The sequence below is a fragment of the Coenobita brevimanus genome, chromosome 84 (genome assembly GCF_032717465.1).
Source record: "Coenobita brevimanus isolate Jiangsu-jjx chromosome 84, ASM3271746v2, whole genome shotgun sequence".
NCBI lineage: Eukaryota > Metazoa > Arthropoda > Malacostraca > Decapoda > Coenobitidae > Coenobita > Coenobita brevimanus.
In genome coordinates this window covers 49,735,023-49,752,472 of record NC_137037.1, presented here as the reverse complement: position 1 = coordinate 49,752,472, position 17,450 = coordinate 49,735,023, and the positions used below count along the sequence as shown (strand labels likewise).

General features: G+C 39.6%; 1 protein-coding gene across 1 annotated transcript; it reads left to right on the top strand.

The window, feature by feature from the left end:
* The first annotated feature begins 525 nt into the window (after nucleotides 1-525).
* Nucleotides 526-10,195, top strand: LOC145410199 (dnaJ homolog subfamily A member 2-like). The gene is made up of 9 exons (XM_080280405.1): nucleotides 526-620; nucleotides 2,582-2,728; nucleotides 3,096-3,250; nucleotides 3,840-3,920; nucleotides 4,500-4,633; nucleotides 5,042-5,223; nucleotides 5,755-5,914; nucleotides 6,510-6,637; nucleotides 7,382-10,195. Exons 1-9 carry the CDS (start codon nucleotides 552-554, stop codon nucleotides 7,568-7,570), a joined length of 1,245 nt encoding a protein of 414 aa, XP_080136531.1. The 5' UTR covers nucleotides 526-551; the 3' UTR covers nucleotides 7,571-10,195.
* The last annotated feature ends 7,255 nt before the right edge of the window (nucleotides 10,196-17,450 follow it).

Genomic DNA, 17,450 nt, shown 5'->3' with positions numbered 1-17,450 from the left:
TTACTATACATGGCATATACAACAAAAGGTGATGGGTCTTGCTATGCAGCTTCTTCAGCAAATTGAGAAATACACATATCAAAAGAATAATAAGGTATGGTATTTACATGCTACACAACATCAATAGAAAATGAGGCAAGACCAACACCTTTTGTTGTAACTGACATGCACCCTGTATATCTTTACAACAATAAAAATGTCACAGTCATTATAAAAGTAACAGTTGAGACATACAGGGTAGGTGAGACTTCTAACACACTGAACTAGAAATAATTTATTTCCATGAATCAACTATATAACCATTTTCAGCTATAACAGCCACTGAAAACTTGTGAAAATGGAATATTTACTGAGCAGCTTTTCGGTGTTAGCAGTTATCTGTAATACATAAAGACGGAAAAGGCTTCTAAAAAAAAAAAACTGATCTTACCCATTAGATTAACAAAATAACAAAGTTGGGCTGCATCGGGCTATAATTTGGGCGAGGCTGGGCTAGAGATGGTCAGTGGACGTGTTTAGGCTGACAACGCTGCAGAGCCCACACAGCGGTCATGGCGGACAACAAACTATACGACCTCCTCGGAGTACCAAGAAATGCATCAGATTCAGAGATAAGAAAAGTAAGTAAAGCAGTTTATAAAGCTTGGTGATTGACGCTTTATGATGATCGAGTGAACATTAAGTAGATAGTGCTGCTACCGTAGGCTGGGTCTACATTTCGTGTTAGATTTTCCTCGTAGATGATGCACCCTCATGTTAGGACGGAAGTCTAATTATTATGTTGTATTGTATACGATATGGCTCTTTTGAATCTCTAGATGAAAGCGGCATTTCATCAGAAAAGATGCAACCGTGTTGAAGCACTTACCCAGCTGTTTCTCCATGCCGTAGTGTAATGCGGTGGACGTATTCCATTATGACGAAATACATGGTAGCAATTATATAAATTACCCTGGTGTGTAAAGGCCTGGTAAACCTGGCCCCATTGTATTAAAGTCACAATTTATATTCCTTAAAACAAATTTTGGTTGTCGGCGTTTAGTGGAAGGGTTTATTTGGCCTAGGATGGGCCGTATTTTGGCAAAATACGGTAGCCTATTACTATGCCAATTCTCCCAGATCCAGAGAAGGTTTATAGTAGGCAGGGTACTTTGAACCTAGACACAGAGTATTAGTGGCTAATTTAGAAAAATCAACATGCCTAAACTTGAGCTGTTTTGTAGGGTGATGAGTGGGCAAGATGGGATAGTATTTAGCAGAAGCCATAACAAGAACTCAAGTATTTTTTAAAGTATGTTATGTTTATATCTCATCATATGCAAACACTTCAGTATTAGTCTACGACACTTTTGTTGTAATCATCCCTTCAGGAAGGGTTAATAACCCCAAGAGGGGGAACAAGGAAATTTGTGGTCTTACAGAAAAGTTCAGCATATTAATAAATTTAAACAGAAAACACTTAAGAGTAGTTTAATTTCAGTTGGGGCTTCAGTTAGATATTTACCATAACATGTTTATGTCAGGGCTTTGGTTAATACATACCATAATTATGTACTTTAATGTTTATGGCCGATTAATCTAGTACATATTTTAGAACAATGCATTAGTTGAAATCACTATTTTAACAACTGATGCATACATTTGTCTCAGAGACTGGTGATAATTCAACCTAACCAAGTGACCTTTCGAAGCCAGACCAAAGCATTTACAACAGAGTTTTAAACATTAACCTACCCCACCTAATGGAACAAACAGGACCTGTGTGATTGCTGAGGAGTAGCAGAACAGAGTTTTGTTCTGGTACTAAAATGGTAAATTTGCTGTGTTGGACAGTCACCTGTTTTGTGGTTTTATGTTTTGTTTGACAGAATTAGGGAAGTTCTTTAAGGCTCTTCCTTTACAGATGCTTTGTTTAGTGCAGGTACTAAGTAAATAAGGAAGGGGAGTGATTTTCCAGCAACTCCATCCATTAGTGCCTCAGCTTTAAGTTGAGCTAACCATAACCTAACCAGTGACACATAACTGAACCCAGCCTTATTTTAACAGATGTGATAACTGTTTAGCTAAGCTAGTTTAATTATCAGATAATTTAAAATAAAACATTTAGAAACTTTAGTGGGTGACTGAAGCTGCATATATTTTAATGCCTTCATATTCAGAAAAAGAGAAAACTGACTACTGTATTGGTGTGTGAGAGAAATCTGTTGCAAAGTTGCTTGTTCTGCAAGTTATGAAGATTGGTGTTATCAGCATTTGGAAATATGCGCTTGTACATTAGGGTCCCAGACTTCCTTTTGTGTGTGTGTGTGTATGTCTACGGTATCTGTCTGCTTTATTACAGGATAATTGTACATTGATTTATTTCATTACCACTGAGCTTTTCATTTGGTATCAGAAGAACCGTACCTAGCACGTATGACAAAAAAGGTATCAGTAAATGTACGGGATTATGGTTTTTATAGGTTTTATTTTTTTTTAACAAGTTGGTAATTATTTTTTTACTCCTACCTTCAGCCATCACCACTACCAGCTGTGATACAGTATAGCCTACACTACTGTACCGTACTTTTTGTTCTTCCAGAATTACCGGAAGTTGGCAAAGGAGTATCACCCCGACAAGAACCCAGCTGCTGGAGACAAGTTTAAGGAGATCTCATTTGCATACGAAGTGTTGACAGACCCACAGAAAAGAGAGATTTACGACAGACATGGCTTGAAGGGATTACAGGTACAGTGTACTCTACTGCATAAGATGTCCTAGGGTTACTACCGGTATGTTTTTCCAGGCTGATGGTGCACTACTTCCACAGTCCACCATCCTCCTTTCAGGGATATGGAGGAAGTTGAGGAGCATTTGTATTTCTGGGTAGTGGGGTCACCTAATTATGTCATTTCCAAAACAAGTTTACAATTGTAATTTGGATGTCTGATACTTTACTGCAAAGAAAAGTAGAGTTTATGTTTTGATTTTGTGCTGTAAAGCGTAATCAGTAGAACTTAATCAAACCGTCTGTCAATAGCCAGTAGACAAATTACTGTACTCCATCCTTTAGACCTTGAGGGAGATGTTACTACTTTATTATTATTATTAACAGGAAGGCGACTCAGGTTTTGGTGCCGAGGATGTGTTCAGTCACTTCTTTGGTGGTGGTTCACCCTTCGGTGGACTATTTGGCGGATTTGGAGGGGGTGGAATGCGTGGACATAGGAGAGGACCCAGGAGAGGCGAGAACACTGTGCATAAACTAAAGTAAGTGCCTGGGCCATTTGTTTGTAATGAATTTATAGGCATTCCTCAGTACATGCCAGTGATGTTTTAGATTAATATAACTTTTCATTCAGCCATTTAAGTGCTGTTAATTGGATGAGACTGTTAAAATCTGCATTGTCAAGTACCGTAGCAGTGAAACTTGCCACATCGTAACTTACTGTTGACTAATTACTAAAAAGGACAAAAAAGCATGAGATATCAAGGTTTCCTACTACTGTTTAATGTTTCTGCCTATTGCCTCTTATATTTAGTTCTGGCATGTAAGTAAACTTGCTTCTGACGAAAAGGAAATACAGTAGCTATATGGTAAGTCATTCTCCAGTGCATGAGATGTTTCAGTTGTTTCAATTAAGTCTGTGTTTACATATTTTGTATTGGAAAACTTCACCCATTTGTTTATGGTAATTGATTGCTAGAAGCAGAAAAACAATGAATACTTGTAACAGAACTTCCTTGTAATGTGGTTAATATCATTATGGTAATTGTTACCGTAAAGTTGTTAATGAAGTAGCTGTATTTTTAATATTACAGGATTACCATTGTAATTTACATTTGTCGTCTTTGACAGAGTATCACTGGAGGATATGTATAATGGAAAGGTGTCCAAGCTTCAGTTGTCAAAGAATACAATTTGTTCAGCATGTGGAGGGTGAGTATTTTTTGTCAGTTTCCATATCGGAACACTAAATGGACTTTTGCTGCAAGAATGTTCGTTTTTTCATACATCATTCTGATGACACTATTTTAGTCTTGTAATCTCCAGATGATTTTATTCTCCGGTGAGAGGCTTCAAATTGGAGTGGTTTAATTTTTATATCATTATAGAGATAAATGCATATGCGTGGCACAACAGTTCAGTAACACTTTACCAGACTTCTTTGGGTATACCAGTATGAATAAGGTTGCGTAAGTGAATAAGTGTGACATTTTAAGATGTGTTATTATCTTTGCTGTCTAGTAAAATTAGCACTGTGGGATAAAAGGAAGCCTGCCAGTTAGATTTTGCTTGGGATGGGAAAACCAAGTGCAGTTGTCAGAGGCACAACCTAAGCTGTGGCATGCACCTCCCCATAAACACAGCAGGAGCTGCATTTTTTACTTCGTGGACTAACCTTTTTATGTCAAGGATAGATCTTGTAAGGTCAGTAAAATATAAGCATCATGAAAAGAATGTCCTTTGGCTGAAGGGTGAAGCTGAACTGTGAAGTAATTTGTTGATGTTTTCCAGGGAGGGTGGTCCACCTGGGGCTCTGCAACAGTGCCGTACTTGCAGTGGACGAGGAGTGAAGGTGACTATTACTCAGTTGGGGCCGGGCATGGTGCAACAGATGCAGAGCCGTTGTACTGACTGTGATGGTGAAGGTAAGTAGTGTAAACAACCAAGGACATTTGTAGAGTTGTTTTTTTACAGTACAGGTAACCAGATAGCTGAGAATGTGTTCTGAAGCATAACTACATTTTTCATATAGTTGTTACTTTATTTTTAGGGAAATGACAGTAAGAAGCAGCATTCATGTAAGTTATGGGGACATACTGGGAAACATGATCATCCATAAAACCAGCATTTATTGAGAACTTACTGTATTTAATTTATATACAGTATAAATGCATTTTACATACACTTGCCCAGTATTAAGTCCATCATCACTCAAGGTAAAAAGGAAATGTTGTAGAAATTAAAAGCATTGAATTTGATTTGTTAGAAATGAAGTTACACCAAATTTTAGAAATAAAGGTAATAGAACTTAATTTGATTCATCTTTGTCACAGGTGAAGTAATCAATGAGCGTGATCGATGTGGTATGTGTCACGGCCGCAAGGTGACACCCCAGATAAAGCTGCTGGAAGTGCATGTGGACAAGGGCATGAAAGATGAGCAGCGCATCACCTTCCATGGCGAGGGTGATCAGATGCCCGGAGTTGAGCCAGGCGATGTTATTATTGTCCTCCAGGTTAGTCTGTGCTGTGTTGACTTCCTCACTGTGAGTACTGTAATTTTCCACTTTTGAAGTAAGTAAGTCAAAGTGTATAATGAGATAAAAGCACAGATTTAGTTTGAAAATGACAGGAGAACTGAAGGCAGAGGCAGAAGAGCATTGTGTATAGAGCAGTTCACCCAGAACGTAAGACTGTGTGTGAAAGAGTTAACTCAGAAAAGGACAAGGCACCTCTCCTAAGTTGAGGAAAATTGTCTGGTAGTAGAAAGATACCCAATTGTTTATAAAGGTTTTCAACATGCCTGCATGTGTAGGCCTTGGTCACCTAATGGCGGCTTTCCAGTAGTGAAAATTTGTTGCATCTAGCTGTCCATAGATGGCAAAAATTGGTTGCTGCCTTTCTCTTCTCATAGTCACTTTCACAAAAAAAATCTTTTCTATCCACTTTTTCCAGTTTTCTTACTTGGTTAAACATCAGATTTTTCCTGAATGTGCCTTTTTGTTACATAATTCCGCATTGTCTGTAAAAGTTGTCTTATTTTGCAGGAAAGACCTCATGAAATTTTTCAGCGAAGTGGCCCTGATCTTATGATGAAAATGACAATTACTCTCACAGAAGCTCTTTGTGGATTCACCAGAGTTATCAAGCATTTAGACGGCAGACATCTAGTTCTCAGACATTATGCAGGCTCAGTTTTAGTACCAGGTGTGTATAATGTGGCAGTTTTAAAATTTGTCTCAATTACAGCATTAACTGCTATTTTCCACTTAAGAAGAATTACTATTCCAAGGACTTGAATGATGTGTGGAGTCAGACTTACCCCGGTATCTTACTGGGTATGCTGTTCATCGTTCTCCCTCTTGCACGACTTGTCTTTCTTTGTTTGTAGTCACAAAAATGTACATAAAATACCTGGCCATTGTTTAAGAAGACTGGAGAGATCATTGATAGAAGACAGGTTGATGATAAGTTTGTGGAAGATGCTTAGGAATGTTGACACTAAGGTGGTGTGAGAATGGTGTGGATGTTTATATGATCATATGATTTTAATGTGCAAGTGAGAGGAGCTTGGAGGGTAACGTGCAAGATGAGTACTGAGGTTGAATGGGAAGCTGAGAAGTGCAGAGGTACAGTGTATATACTGTGCTGTAGTATCGATGGTAGCTGTTAACTGTGATAAACTCTTCCCTTGGTAAACCCCTTCAGTACAAGAGGCCGTCCTTAAATCATATCTGGGAATGGCACTGTTAGGCCGAAATGTCAGATTGAATCGATAAATTAATTGTGCTTGTCTTTGCAGGTTGTGTGCGTGGTGTTGTTGGGGAAGGAATGCCCATTTACAAGAACCCATTCGAAAAGGGAGACCTCTATGTCCGGTTTGAAGTGGACTTTCCCGAGAATTATTTTACTGATGAAGTGAAATTGAAGGTATGTAAAAAATTTAAAACCTGAACTATTCTTTGATTAAGACCTTATGGTACAGGTTTTCCTATGTGACATATGAAACTTCAAATCATTGTCTAATTTTGAGTAGTATGGTATTTCAGCATGGATCCAGTTCTCAGCCATTACAGAGCAACAGTTACTAATGACATATGAAAAAATGGTGACTTGTCAGTCATCCATGATCAGTAGTTGTTGCTCAATAACAGCTGAGAATTGAACCCATGTTGATCAGTATCCTTTACTTAAAATTAAGCAAAGAATAATCAGAAGTTTCTCACAGATTTCACAGGACACTGTATGTCACTTAGTCAGATCTTGTTACAGTATATGACCGTTCGCTATATGATAAGTCGCCAGAACGATACAAAGTTATACCCTTTTTCAGAATAACGATTAAAAATTAGTCATAGTTTCACTAGAACGATAATTACACCTGTCAGGATAATTCATAAGTGGGCTGCTGTGGAAGCTGATGATCTGGTTGCTGAAATCAAGAAGGCTAGACAAGTTTAGGAGGTGGAATGATGGGTTTGAAGCAAAGAGACAGGTTACTGGTAATTTTCCTATTGTCCGACAGGGAGAAAGTTGGGGAACACTAGTATGGCCTAGTCATCAAAGCCTTGTTGTTATGTCGTTGCCACCACATAAGACATCCATCTCCAGTACCACACATATTAATGAGAAGGTTATGTACTGTCTTGTTTGACCATCTTTTTTAATTCTTAGGAACTGGAGGCTCTCCTAGGTGGCCGGCCTGCTGCAGCTCCTATCCCAGCTGATTCAGAGGAGGTGAATATGACTGAGTATGACCACAATGAGAGTGGACCTGGTGGCTCTCGGGGCGGTCAGTATTATGACGAGGACGATGATCACCATCACATGGGAGGCCAGCATGTCCAGTGTGCCCACCAGTAGTGGTCCGGGTGGCATTCTGACTAGTGTAGGTTGTACAGATACGGACATAAATATTGATCCACTTCATAATAATAAATAGCAGGACTGAGCAGCAACATTTAAAACTCAGTGACGTGAGCTTGCTTGAGTTACTGTAGAATATCGTGTTAAAGATTCAAAACTGTTCTGCTAAATGATGGAATGGTATTATTGTCCGCAGCTGAACACGTGAATGCAATTATCAGTATTCCCCACTCAGCAGACAAAGGTGGGGCTCGTGAACAGCCTATTTACTCTTAAATGACACGGGGGGACAAAAGAGGATAAGTGAATGCGAGTGCAAGTTCATACTATGATGATGGTAGTGGATTGTGATAAACCACCTTTTGTTGTATATGTACATTGTCACTGGTCTGTGGCTTTGTCTGGTGGGAGGGGACACTGATTATTGCTTTCATTTGCACAGTTGTGAGCCAGTGTCTGTTCACCCTCTACCTCTATCCATGGCATAAAGGAAGACCTAGCCACCATTCACAACAAGCTAGGACCTGTTGTTGGTAGTTCGGAGCTTTTCTAGACTGCACAAGTAACATTATCTTTGTGACCTGTTCCCTGTGTAGTTTAGCAAAGCACCATACTAGCAATCACTATAACACTGAGGAAACAGTCTTTGGTTGGTGTTGAGAGGGATGCCATCATGTGGTGGCACTGATAGAACTGGGTGGTGGAACTGCCCAGTTATACGCACCTCCCTCAACTCCCACATTATCCCCTTGAAAGGAGGATGGTGGACTGCTGGAAAGGGATAATGTCAGTCAGCAGTCCATAGGGTTCACAGTCAGATGAACCTGGGGCTGTAGTACTGCTGCAACTTCTACTATTTTGTTGGTGTGAGACTGGCTATGTTTCCTCCTTTGAGAAGTAGAAATAGTGGGTGAGCAGAAACTGGCTTACGAGTGTACCCAGAGTGACCCATCATATTCCCCACCTCTTTTTGGAGCTGGGCTAGTGGATCACTCACATTAGTAAGGGGAGGGTTTTCTCCTCACAGTTAAATCATTTCCCTCTCTTCCCCCCCTCCTCTCACCCATTATGGTCTATCATGTGTTGATTGTATTGGAATTTTTCATTGTTATTTTATTATTATTATTTTCTTTTTCCTCTAAAGACCATTGTCATGCATTATCATTAACCCATTCAATGCAGTAACATACTTTTGATTTTTTCTTGCTGTTATCAGATGATTTTATTAACTTTTGGAAAGCTTTTGACTTGTAGTGGCTAGACATAGTATTCAATAATCCTTTCACTAGTAGAGGCCTCCAGTAAGTATAATAAAATCATTTGGAGGTAGCAAGAAAATGAAAAGTATCACTGAAGCAAAGAGGATAATTAACAGTCACTGTATACAGAGTATGTTGTAGGTTTGATGGGGTTTCATTGTGCGTGAACAACATGTATAAAGGGGTGATTGGGGAGGGTGGGTCGAATGGATGTTATTGTTTATCATTATTTATTTATATTTGTGTTGATACTTTTTATGAATTACCACCAGTAGTATTGTTTAGGAGAGTCAGGGTGTTGTCATTACTTAAATTTTAATGGTGAGAGAAAGCTTATTGGATTTTTTTTTTTTTTTTAAATTGTCGTTATTACAAGGCATGAAATTGATAGCATTAGCCTGTGATGGAAAGTTGAAAGAAGTATTTATGAGCATAGTTGGGTTTAAATTGGTCTGTATGATAATACAGTATAAACATTACCTCACTATCAAATAATTTGCATAGAAATTTATTTGTGGCATTCTCAGCTTCTGGCTGATTTAGAAATCGTTTATTGTATTGTATGCTACCTATGTTCTCAGTTTTGTTATATACTGACGAATCATTCAAGACTTCTAGAAATTATCATCATAGAGGTGAATCTTGCTTCTGCACCATTTACGTATGTCCAGGTGTATGCCTTCATCGATAGTACTTTATGCTCTTTTTTTATATCCAGGTGTATGCCTACATCAGTAGTAGTTTCTGGTCTTATTTATGCTGTTTAATTTGTTCATCTTGTATAAAATAAGTGATTCTAAAATGTAATCATAGGTCATACTGTGCAGTTTTAATATGTTCCTGGCATCAGCTAATGGTTTCTAAAATGTGATTGTAGAACATACAGCAACTTGATAAAGCAAGGTTAAGTAGATGAGAGAAAAAAATTCTTGATGACATTGAAAGCATAGTTGTAGACCATGTCATGTCATTTAATTTAAATATAGAATAACCTTGCTGTAAATTGTACCTTGAATGAAGTGTAAATGGTTAACTTTGCACTAATATTGGAATACATAATTTTATATATGCTTTACATTCCTGTAATAGAGTACTTTGGCATGTTTTTATATAGTTGGCTTTTTTTCTGGATATTGTAGTAGATACGAAAGTATTCAAGTGAATGGAATCTTACAATATTGCTAGAAGCTAAGAAAACACTCGGTGAGGAAGGGATGTACACGACATGGAAGTGTTACAGTACTGTAGAGTAAAAAGCTTTTTGGCTGTTTATGGCAACCAGTGTTAAAATTGCTGCTCGGCTATATTGTATTTGAAGAAATTAGTTTTAAGTGCACCAAGAGAATAAAGAGTTTAATGGAAATTTAATGTGTTAATTAAAATAATTCCTAAATCTTTAGATTAGTGGGAGTGAGATTTTCTGTTGGCAGTTAATGCAGATGGAAATTTGAACTAATCAGGATGTAAAGTATGCAAAGTGAGAAGTTCTGTCAGTGTTGTGGTAAAGAAGGGTTTTTAGTGCTATGCTGAGTCTGCTGATGATTAATTTGACATTGAAAGCACTGTCAGGATAGTTTCTGAGTGGGCTGCTATGGAAGCTGATGATTTAGTTGCTAAAAGCAAGAAGGCTAGAAGGAAGTTTGAGAGATGGAATAATGGGGTGAAAGCAAAAGGACAAATTACTGGTAAAATGTACGGTAGATAATGATGAGGTGTCAGGGAGGTGATGTGGAAATGGTGTGTGGGTTTTGCTGTGTAAAAAGAGTTGGAAATTGTTTCCCTGTTTACGACTTTGGTGGATTCACGGAAGATACAGTTGTTGGAAATAAACTGCAGTATAGGAAATTTTCATTGCGTGGTATGTACACTATCCAGCAGTACATGATAAAAAGTGTTGAGAGTGGGAGGAGCAGAGGTTTGCTTCATTGACGATAAGTGGATAGAAGAAATTTAGGGAACTGTTGCCCCTCCTGACGAAGAAGGGGCTCTCCATTTGTTGAAGAAGATTCAGAAGAACTATTATGAGCAAGTGCGATGAATGAAGCTCTGTTTACGTTCAGCTGAGAAATGAACTGCCGGACATGACACTGCCCAACTGTGATGGTTTTTAGAGACTAATAGCTTTTCTACTATGTGAGATAGAGAAGAGATTCTTTCAGCAGCTAGTAGCGACATTCAATAAATTTTGTTTTTAGCTATATATTTACTTATGAGACCAAAGAAACCCCTTGAAATCTCTGTCTTTTCAAGGGAATGTACTGAGGTCTGCAGTTTACATACTCCACCGTGAAATAGAGTTTAAAAATTTGCTGTTGTAACACTGTTTTCTTGCATGAATTCTAACTACTATATTAAATACCAGATATTATGCTCATAATTTTACTTGAATGTTTTTTTTGTGTTTAGGGGTGAAATCAGCAAGGGTAATTGCCTCATTTCTTGGTTTTATCATTCAGTCAATAGCCAAGCGTTTACCAACACATTTCGTTAACACAGCAAGTTGGGAGCATTGAATTGAACATTGTTCATGTGATAAATGCTACGTCGCCTTGCTGTATGCACATCGAGAGAGAAAACATGATAAAGCAAATATTTTAGCTCAATTATTCTTCTGTTATTGTTCAATTACTTCACCAGAGGTGTTGAAAGTTTACACCATGATGAAAATTATGATGATAGGCATATGTACAAACGTGTGCTCGCTCGTCATGTGCTCACAAAGCGCACTTTACTGGTGCTATATGGCAGTGCAACTTGGCATATAAAAGAAGTCTTAAGGCCGAAAAGTAATGTGTACTAGCATGTTAATTGTTGAGGCATCATAATAATATGGAGTGATCCTGGCTGCAACAGTGTCAGGTTTGACAAAAGAGATTTATGATCAAGATGCATATGTATTTTGGTGGTTGAAATACACAAAAGAAATAGACATGCAGCTATACTACTGTATTAAAGTTTTGTTTCTGTTTTGGAGTCCTGAAAGGTAAATGGTGTGTGGGGCTGAGGAACCCTATTTTTTGTATCACTGGAGAATAACCTATCCCTACCCAGTGCTTCAGGCACAGGTGTACAGTAAGTTTGGAAGGATTTTAAGTTTACAGTCCTGGAGAGTACCTGACATAGTTATGGTGGAAGATTCAAAGTGAACCTGACTCTTATTGGATGGCAGGTCATTGCCCCGACAATACAGTATAAACTTCGAGCCATTTAACAAACAATGACCACTCCACTAACAAACCTCTTTCCATTCAACAAACCATAACCTATGTCTTCCACTCATTCACTTTCTCACTCCTAGACAATATATCCTACCTTAGCTTCATGAATTAACTTTCCGCAGGACCCTTCTTGTTACCAGTAATCAACACAGATCATATGCTCACAAGGCCTCCCATGGCTACTTGGACCTGAACTCCCATGACTGTGCTTAAACAGACTGAAAGATGAGCAGAAAGGAAGTCAGCCAATCAAAGGATAGAGTGAAATATGTTTATTTAGCATTACACTTCCAGGTGTATTTTCATCACATGAATTAAGTTCTACCCACATTCCTCCTTGGCATTCATTTTCACTTCACTCCATTACCTCATAATTTGTCCTTTTTCACACCACACATGTTTACACTGCTGTAGGAAGTGACCAATGAATCATCTTGTGCCTGGTTCCTCGGACTTTCATATCATTAATCTTCCTCATTAGCGGTTAAAATGCTTTAGCCAGAGTGATGGCCAGCCATGTGCATGAGTCTGGACCCCATAAAGATGACAAGGTGTATAGGTTATGCAATTCCAGCGAAGTGAGTGACTGGTCATCTACCCTTATATGTAATGGACTATAATAAGTCTAGCCCCATGCTCCTACACATCGAAAAAAGAAATATGTGACTGTTTATACATATATTGGTCATTGGGTTATTTCACTAGTATTTTCATGTTTCCTGCACCTTCCCTCCATGTTTACTCTCACTGTGCAGAGTGACCTGCCTAAGAATCAAACTCGGGTTCCTCCAGTTCTGAGTTTAAGGTGCTAACCAATGCACCACTGGCTCTACCTGCTCAGTCCTGAGTTTTCGTAAGACTGAAGATGACTCTAATCTCTCGGTCAATGGGAAGATCTGGAAACAAGAATGGAGAAATGAAAGGGAAGTAAGGAGTGGTGGGGAAGGTAACACAGAGGGAGAGAGGTAAGGGAGGGAGGAGAAAGGGAGGGACGTAAGCCAAGGAGAAGGGAGGGACCTACACCACATGAGTATCTTCTGTGACTACTTTGTGTTTCACTACTTTACCCTTTTAACCACATCTCTTCCTAGTAACACCACCCTATTGAGAGAGAGAGAGAGAGAGAGAGAGAGAGAGAGAGAGAGAGAGAGAGAGAGAGAGAGCTACCTATACAGCTGCATAAAAACAACGCAACCTATCCCTTCTGCCCAACCAAACCCATATTCCATTAACCGTTTCAAGTATTCGTCTTCTTTTCCTTCTACAACAACAACAACAACCACCACCATTGCTACTACTACTGCTACTATTACTGCAACTACAAACGGAATAAAAAAAACTATAGATATGACTCTCAACCTCCACACGGTTCTATTTTTATCTGTAGCTCTTTCACCTTGGCGAGTTTTTTTTTTTTTTTTTTTTTTTCCCCTGTTCGTATCTTGTCGCACGTAGGACAGTGGCAACATCTTAATTAATCAGTCGGTCATTAATGCTAATTGGGGGAAAGGCTGACCCATGACCCTGTTTGGCCCTTACCCTTTCTAACAGTGCCTTATATCTCACTTCCCTTTCTAGAGCTCGTCATTAGGGAGCGCCGTGGACAGTCCTGAACCTATAATTTGTAGGTATCATGGGAGACTTCGTAACACCTGCTCCTTGGCGATTTATTGTACATATCCATAACGCTCCATTGTCATTCATATATATCGCATTTATACTGACATCAATAACACAAAAGTGGAGGATGTAACGTGGTGAATAATTCTGTACAATAATATACAAGAAAATAATGAAGTGTGACATGCAGAATAAATCGCTAAGGATGAAGTGCTGAGAAATCTCAAACACACACACACACACACACACACACACACACACACACACACACACACACACACACACACACACACACACACACTTTAATATACCCCATTTTCTTTGCTGATCCTCTGTTTCCACCCCAGACAAAAATAAAATCATTAAGGTCTCATACGAACAAGATTCATTTTTCAAAGTTCGAATACTTTCCTACGTGAAGCTGAATGAGTAAGAGAGATCGTTACTATACTCTCCTCACTCTAACTTGGCCCAAAATTGCCATTTACCAATCTTGAATGCTGAGATGTAACCCTGGATTAGCATTAGAATATGATGCCAGTCACGAAGTGCATGGAAAGAACTGAGAGATGTAGTTTTGTTTGTGTGTGTGTGTGTGTGTGTGTGTGTGTGTGTGTGTGTGTGTGTGTGTCCATTGAGCTGCGTGAAATAAGTTGCAAAAGGACGAAAATTTTGCACCAAGTTAAGGTGAATGGAGTATACCTGTTTCTCTTGAATTCGCTACCATTTGGCAACAGGTATTCATTCGGTGTGCAGTAGTGGTAGAAGTAGTAGTAGTAGTAGTAGTTGTGCTGCTGGTGGTGGTGGTGATAGTAGTAGTAGTAGTTTAACTCCGGCCTCAAATGAACGTGTATACGGTGTACTGCAGGCTTAAAATGCCCTTCTTCTTCCGTGCACCTATCCTTCTTTGGGTGGATAGAAAGAGCTGCGGGACGTGTATATACCCGGGCAGAGAAGCACCTCGGCTATATCGGTGCCACCACACGAAGGCGTTTCTCTCCAACACCCGGTGACGTGAGAGCTGGCCCCGACCCTCCACACAGATGCAGGATTACAGGGTGAGTAGACGCTGTCGTAGAGGGTGGCCACAAACAAACCGCCTCCGTCTCTCCGTCCTCTGCCATTTGGTTTCCCTCCCTCCAACTCACATCCATCCCCTCTTCCTCGTATATTTTTACATTCCTCCATCTCATTCTTGGTCTCCCCTTCCTCCTGTCCTCCTCCACCTCACTCACGTACCCCCTTCTAGTCAGTCTCTCATTCTCCATCCTCTCCACATAGCAAAATCATCTCAAAATACACCTAACACTTTCATCCACATCCACTTCAACACCTCAACGCTCCTATACTTCCTCATGAGCCTCACAAGCTCCTCTAAAAAATGCAAACTATGTAATAATGATAGTTTTAATTTATACATATTGTGTACATTTATTTTAGACTGTATACATATATTTATTTACAGTGTACATATTTACTCCTATATTACTGTAGGTGTGGATATCGTTATATGAATTTAAAACCATCTGTTCTTATCGTCTGTCTCACTTTCCCAGTTTCTCACGTTTTGATCTCCTCCTACTGCTCCATTTCCAGACTCCTCCTCCTCCTCCCTCTCCTCCTCCTCCTCCTCCTCCTCCTCCTCCTCTTCTTCTGATAATAATGATAATGTTGACGGACTTATTAAAAAGAAAAGTGTTCACGGCACCTGATTTTGGAGGAGGAATGTCATACGAGGTTGAAAGCGTGCGGCGGAGACCGTGTGAGAAAAAAAAAAAAAAAAGACACCCCAGCTCTAAATACTTTCGATGTAAAAGAAGCTGGGTTAAATTAGCACTGAGTTTAATCTTTGTGCCACCGGTAAGTCCACTAATTAACCTCTTACCTGGGCATGAAGATTACCTGGGCACTGAAGGTGTTACATACTTTCTCCGTGGTCAGATCCACGCTCATCATTTAACAAAAACCCGGGTCCTGGTCGATTGCAGGTGGGAGGTGTTATAGATGCGTAAGTGTAAAAAACTTATATAAAGATGCGAATCACTCTTCATGTGCTCGGTGAAGATGCACAGTTATTTTTTGCGTCACACTTGCATGGTACGTGAGAGCCATGCGTGCTTAATTTTTTGTTCTTGGAGAAAACATTGAATTAAGCCTGCTCACTGACGATCTCTCTCTCACACTCTCTCTCTCTCTCTCTCTCTCTCTCTCAATGGGGAATAAGTATGATGAATCCATTTTTCACGCTCCTATGACCCAGCTTCAGCTCAATAAAATCGTCTGACGTCAAGAGCAACAGATTTCTAGAGTTATTCCGGCCATCAGGGGGTTAATGTGTCTTCAGTCAATTTATCTATTTATTTATTCATTGCTCATATACTGTGCAAGAGAAACAAATATACTTTAGGACTCAGGTGAATTAAAGGTGAGCAACATACCACGCAAAGGATATACTGAAAATAGTAAAAAAATATCTATCTATCTATCTATCTATATATTGTGTGTGTGTGTGTGTGTGTGTGTGTGTGTGTGTGTGCGTGCGCGCGCTCTCTCTGAATCTATCTGGGATATATTGCACTGAGGTCACTGTGCACTCATCTCTCTCTCTCTCTCTCTCTCTCTTTTTACGTGGTAGCTTTCATGGTCTATAATAATACAGTCTTGGTGCTGTACGTGGTATGGGTGAAATTCAATTCATTTTAGGAGTTGCCGCTCGCTTCGCTCACTCGGAAAATAAATCGGTAAGTAAAAGGCGCTGCGAAGATTTAAATGCTACTCAAACACGATCATTAATTATGTTGTCTTACGATTAACAAAGGTCGAGCGAAAGTAGAGGGAAAAGGAGGGAGGGTGACACATCTGATGAGTGGATGGTGTTGGGATAGACCCCTTCAGCTCAGTGACGCATTTTGTTTCATTTTATTCTTTCTTCTCCAACTTGGCCTAAATTTACCATCGCTCCTTCTTGGGCTGAAACAATAGATTAACGCAAGAGTATGATGCTAGTCACGATGAAGAGCTATAAGAAAGGGAGGTAGAGCCGTGTTATTGTCTTGCTATGCCATACTGCTGCGTGAAATAAGGTGTGCAAAAGGACGAAAATCTGGGCCAAGTTAAGGTGGAAGGAGTAGAGGTGGGATGGTGCTAAGGAGGGTCCGGCAGTGTTGTGTGGTGCTAATGAGAATGGGACACGAGAGAGAGAGAGAGAGAGAGAGAGAGAGAGAGAGAGAGAGAGAGAGAGAGAGAGAGAGAGAGACGTATATGGAAGATGGGAGCTGTTAGGATCGTCGGGGAGCTAACTAACCTAGATCCCGAGATAAGAAACAACTTTTTTTTAATTAACACTCTCAGGCTCCTATGACTCACTCTCAGCTGAAGAAAATCGTCTGTAGTCAAGAAGAATAGGCCAGGATATGGAGTCCTCGTACTGAATGGGCTAATAATACACCCCTCTGACCTTTCACCATCGCCTTACACCCCCACACCTAAAGGTCAGTAGCCGAGTGACATAAGAGAGAGAGAGAGAGAGAGAGAGAGAGAGAGAGATTTTTTCTGATCTATAAATATAGCTACTGAGTGAAAGTAACTAAAAATGAAAAAATGGTGAAAGGACCTTGAATGGAAACTGCTGAACACGTACGAGAGGGTGACAGCTCTGCGCCCGTCCCCGCCACCCAAGAGAGAGAGAGAGAGAGAGAGAGAGAGAGAGAGAGAGAGAGAGACCACTCAACTATCTTTTTTTTCCGGACCATAAAAATATTAATCAATGCGTCAAAGTGA

Bases quoted from the DNA above. Each gene is read 5' to 3' on its own strand.
- LOC145410199 (XM_080280405.1), top strand. From the start codon at position 552: ATGGCGGACAACAAACTATACGACCTCCTCGGAGTACCAAGAAATGCA. The intron at 4,634-5,041 runs GTAAGTAGTGTA...TCTTTGTCACAG, and splicing joins TACTGACTGTGATGGTGAAG to GTGAAGTAATCAATGAGCGT. The intron at 6,638-7,381 runs GTATGTAAAAAA...TTTAATTCTTAG, and splicing joins CTGATGAAGTGAAATTGAAG to GAACTGGAGGCTCTCCTAGG.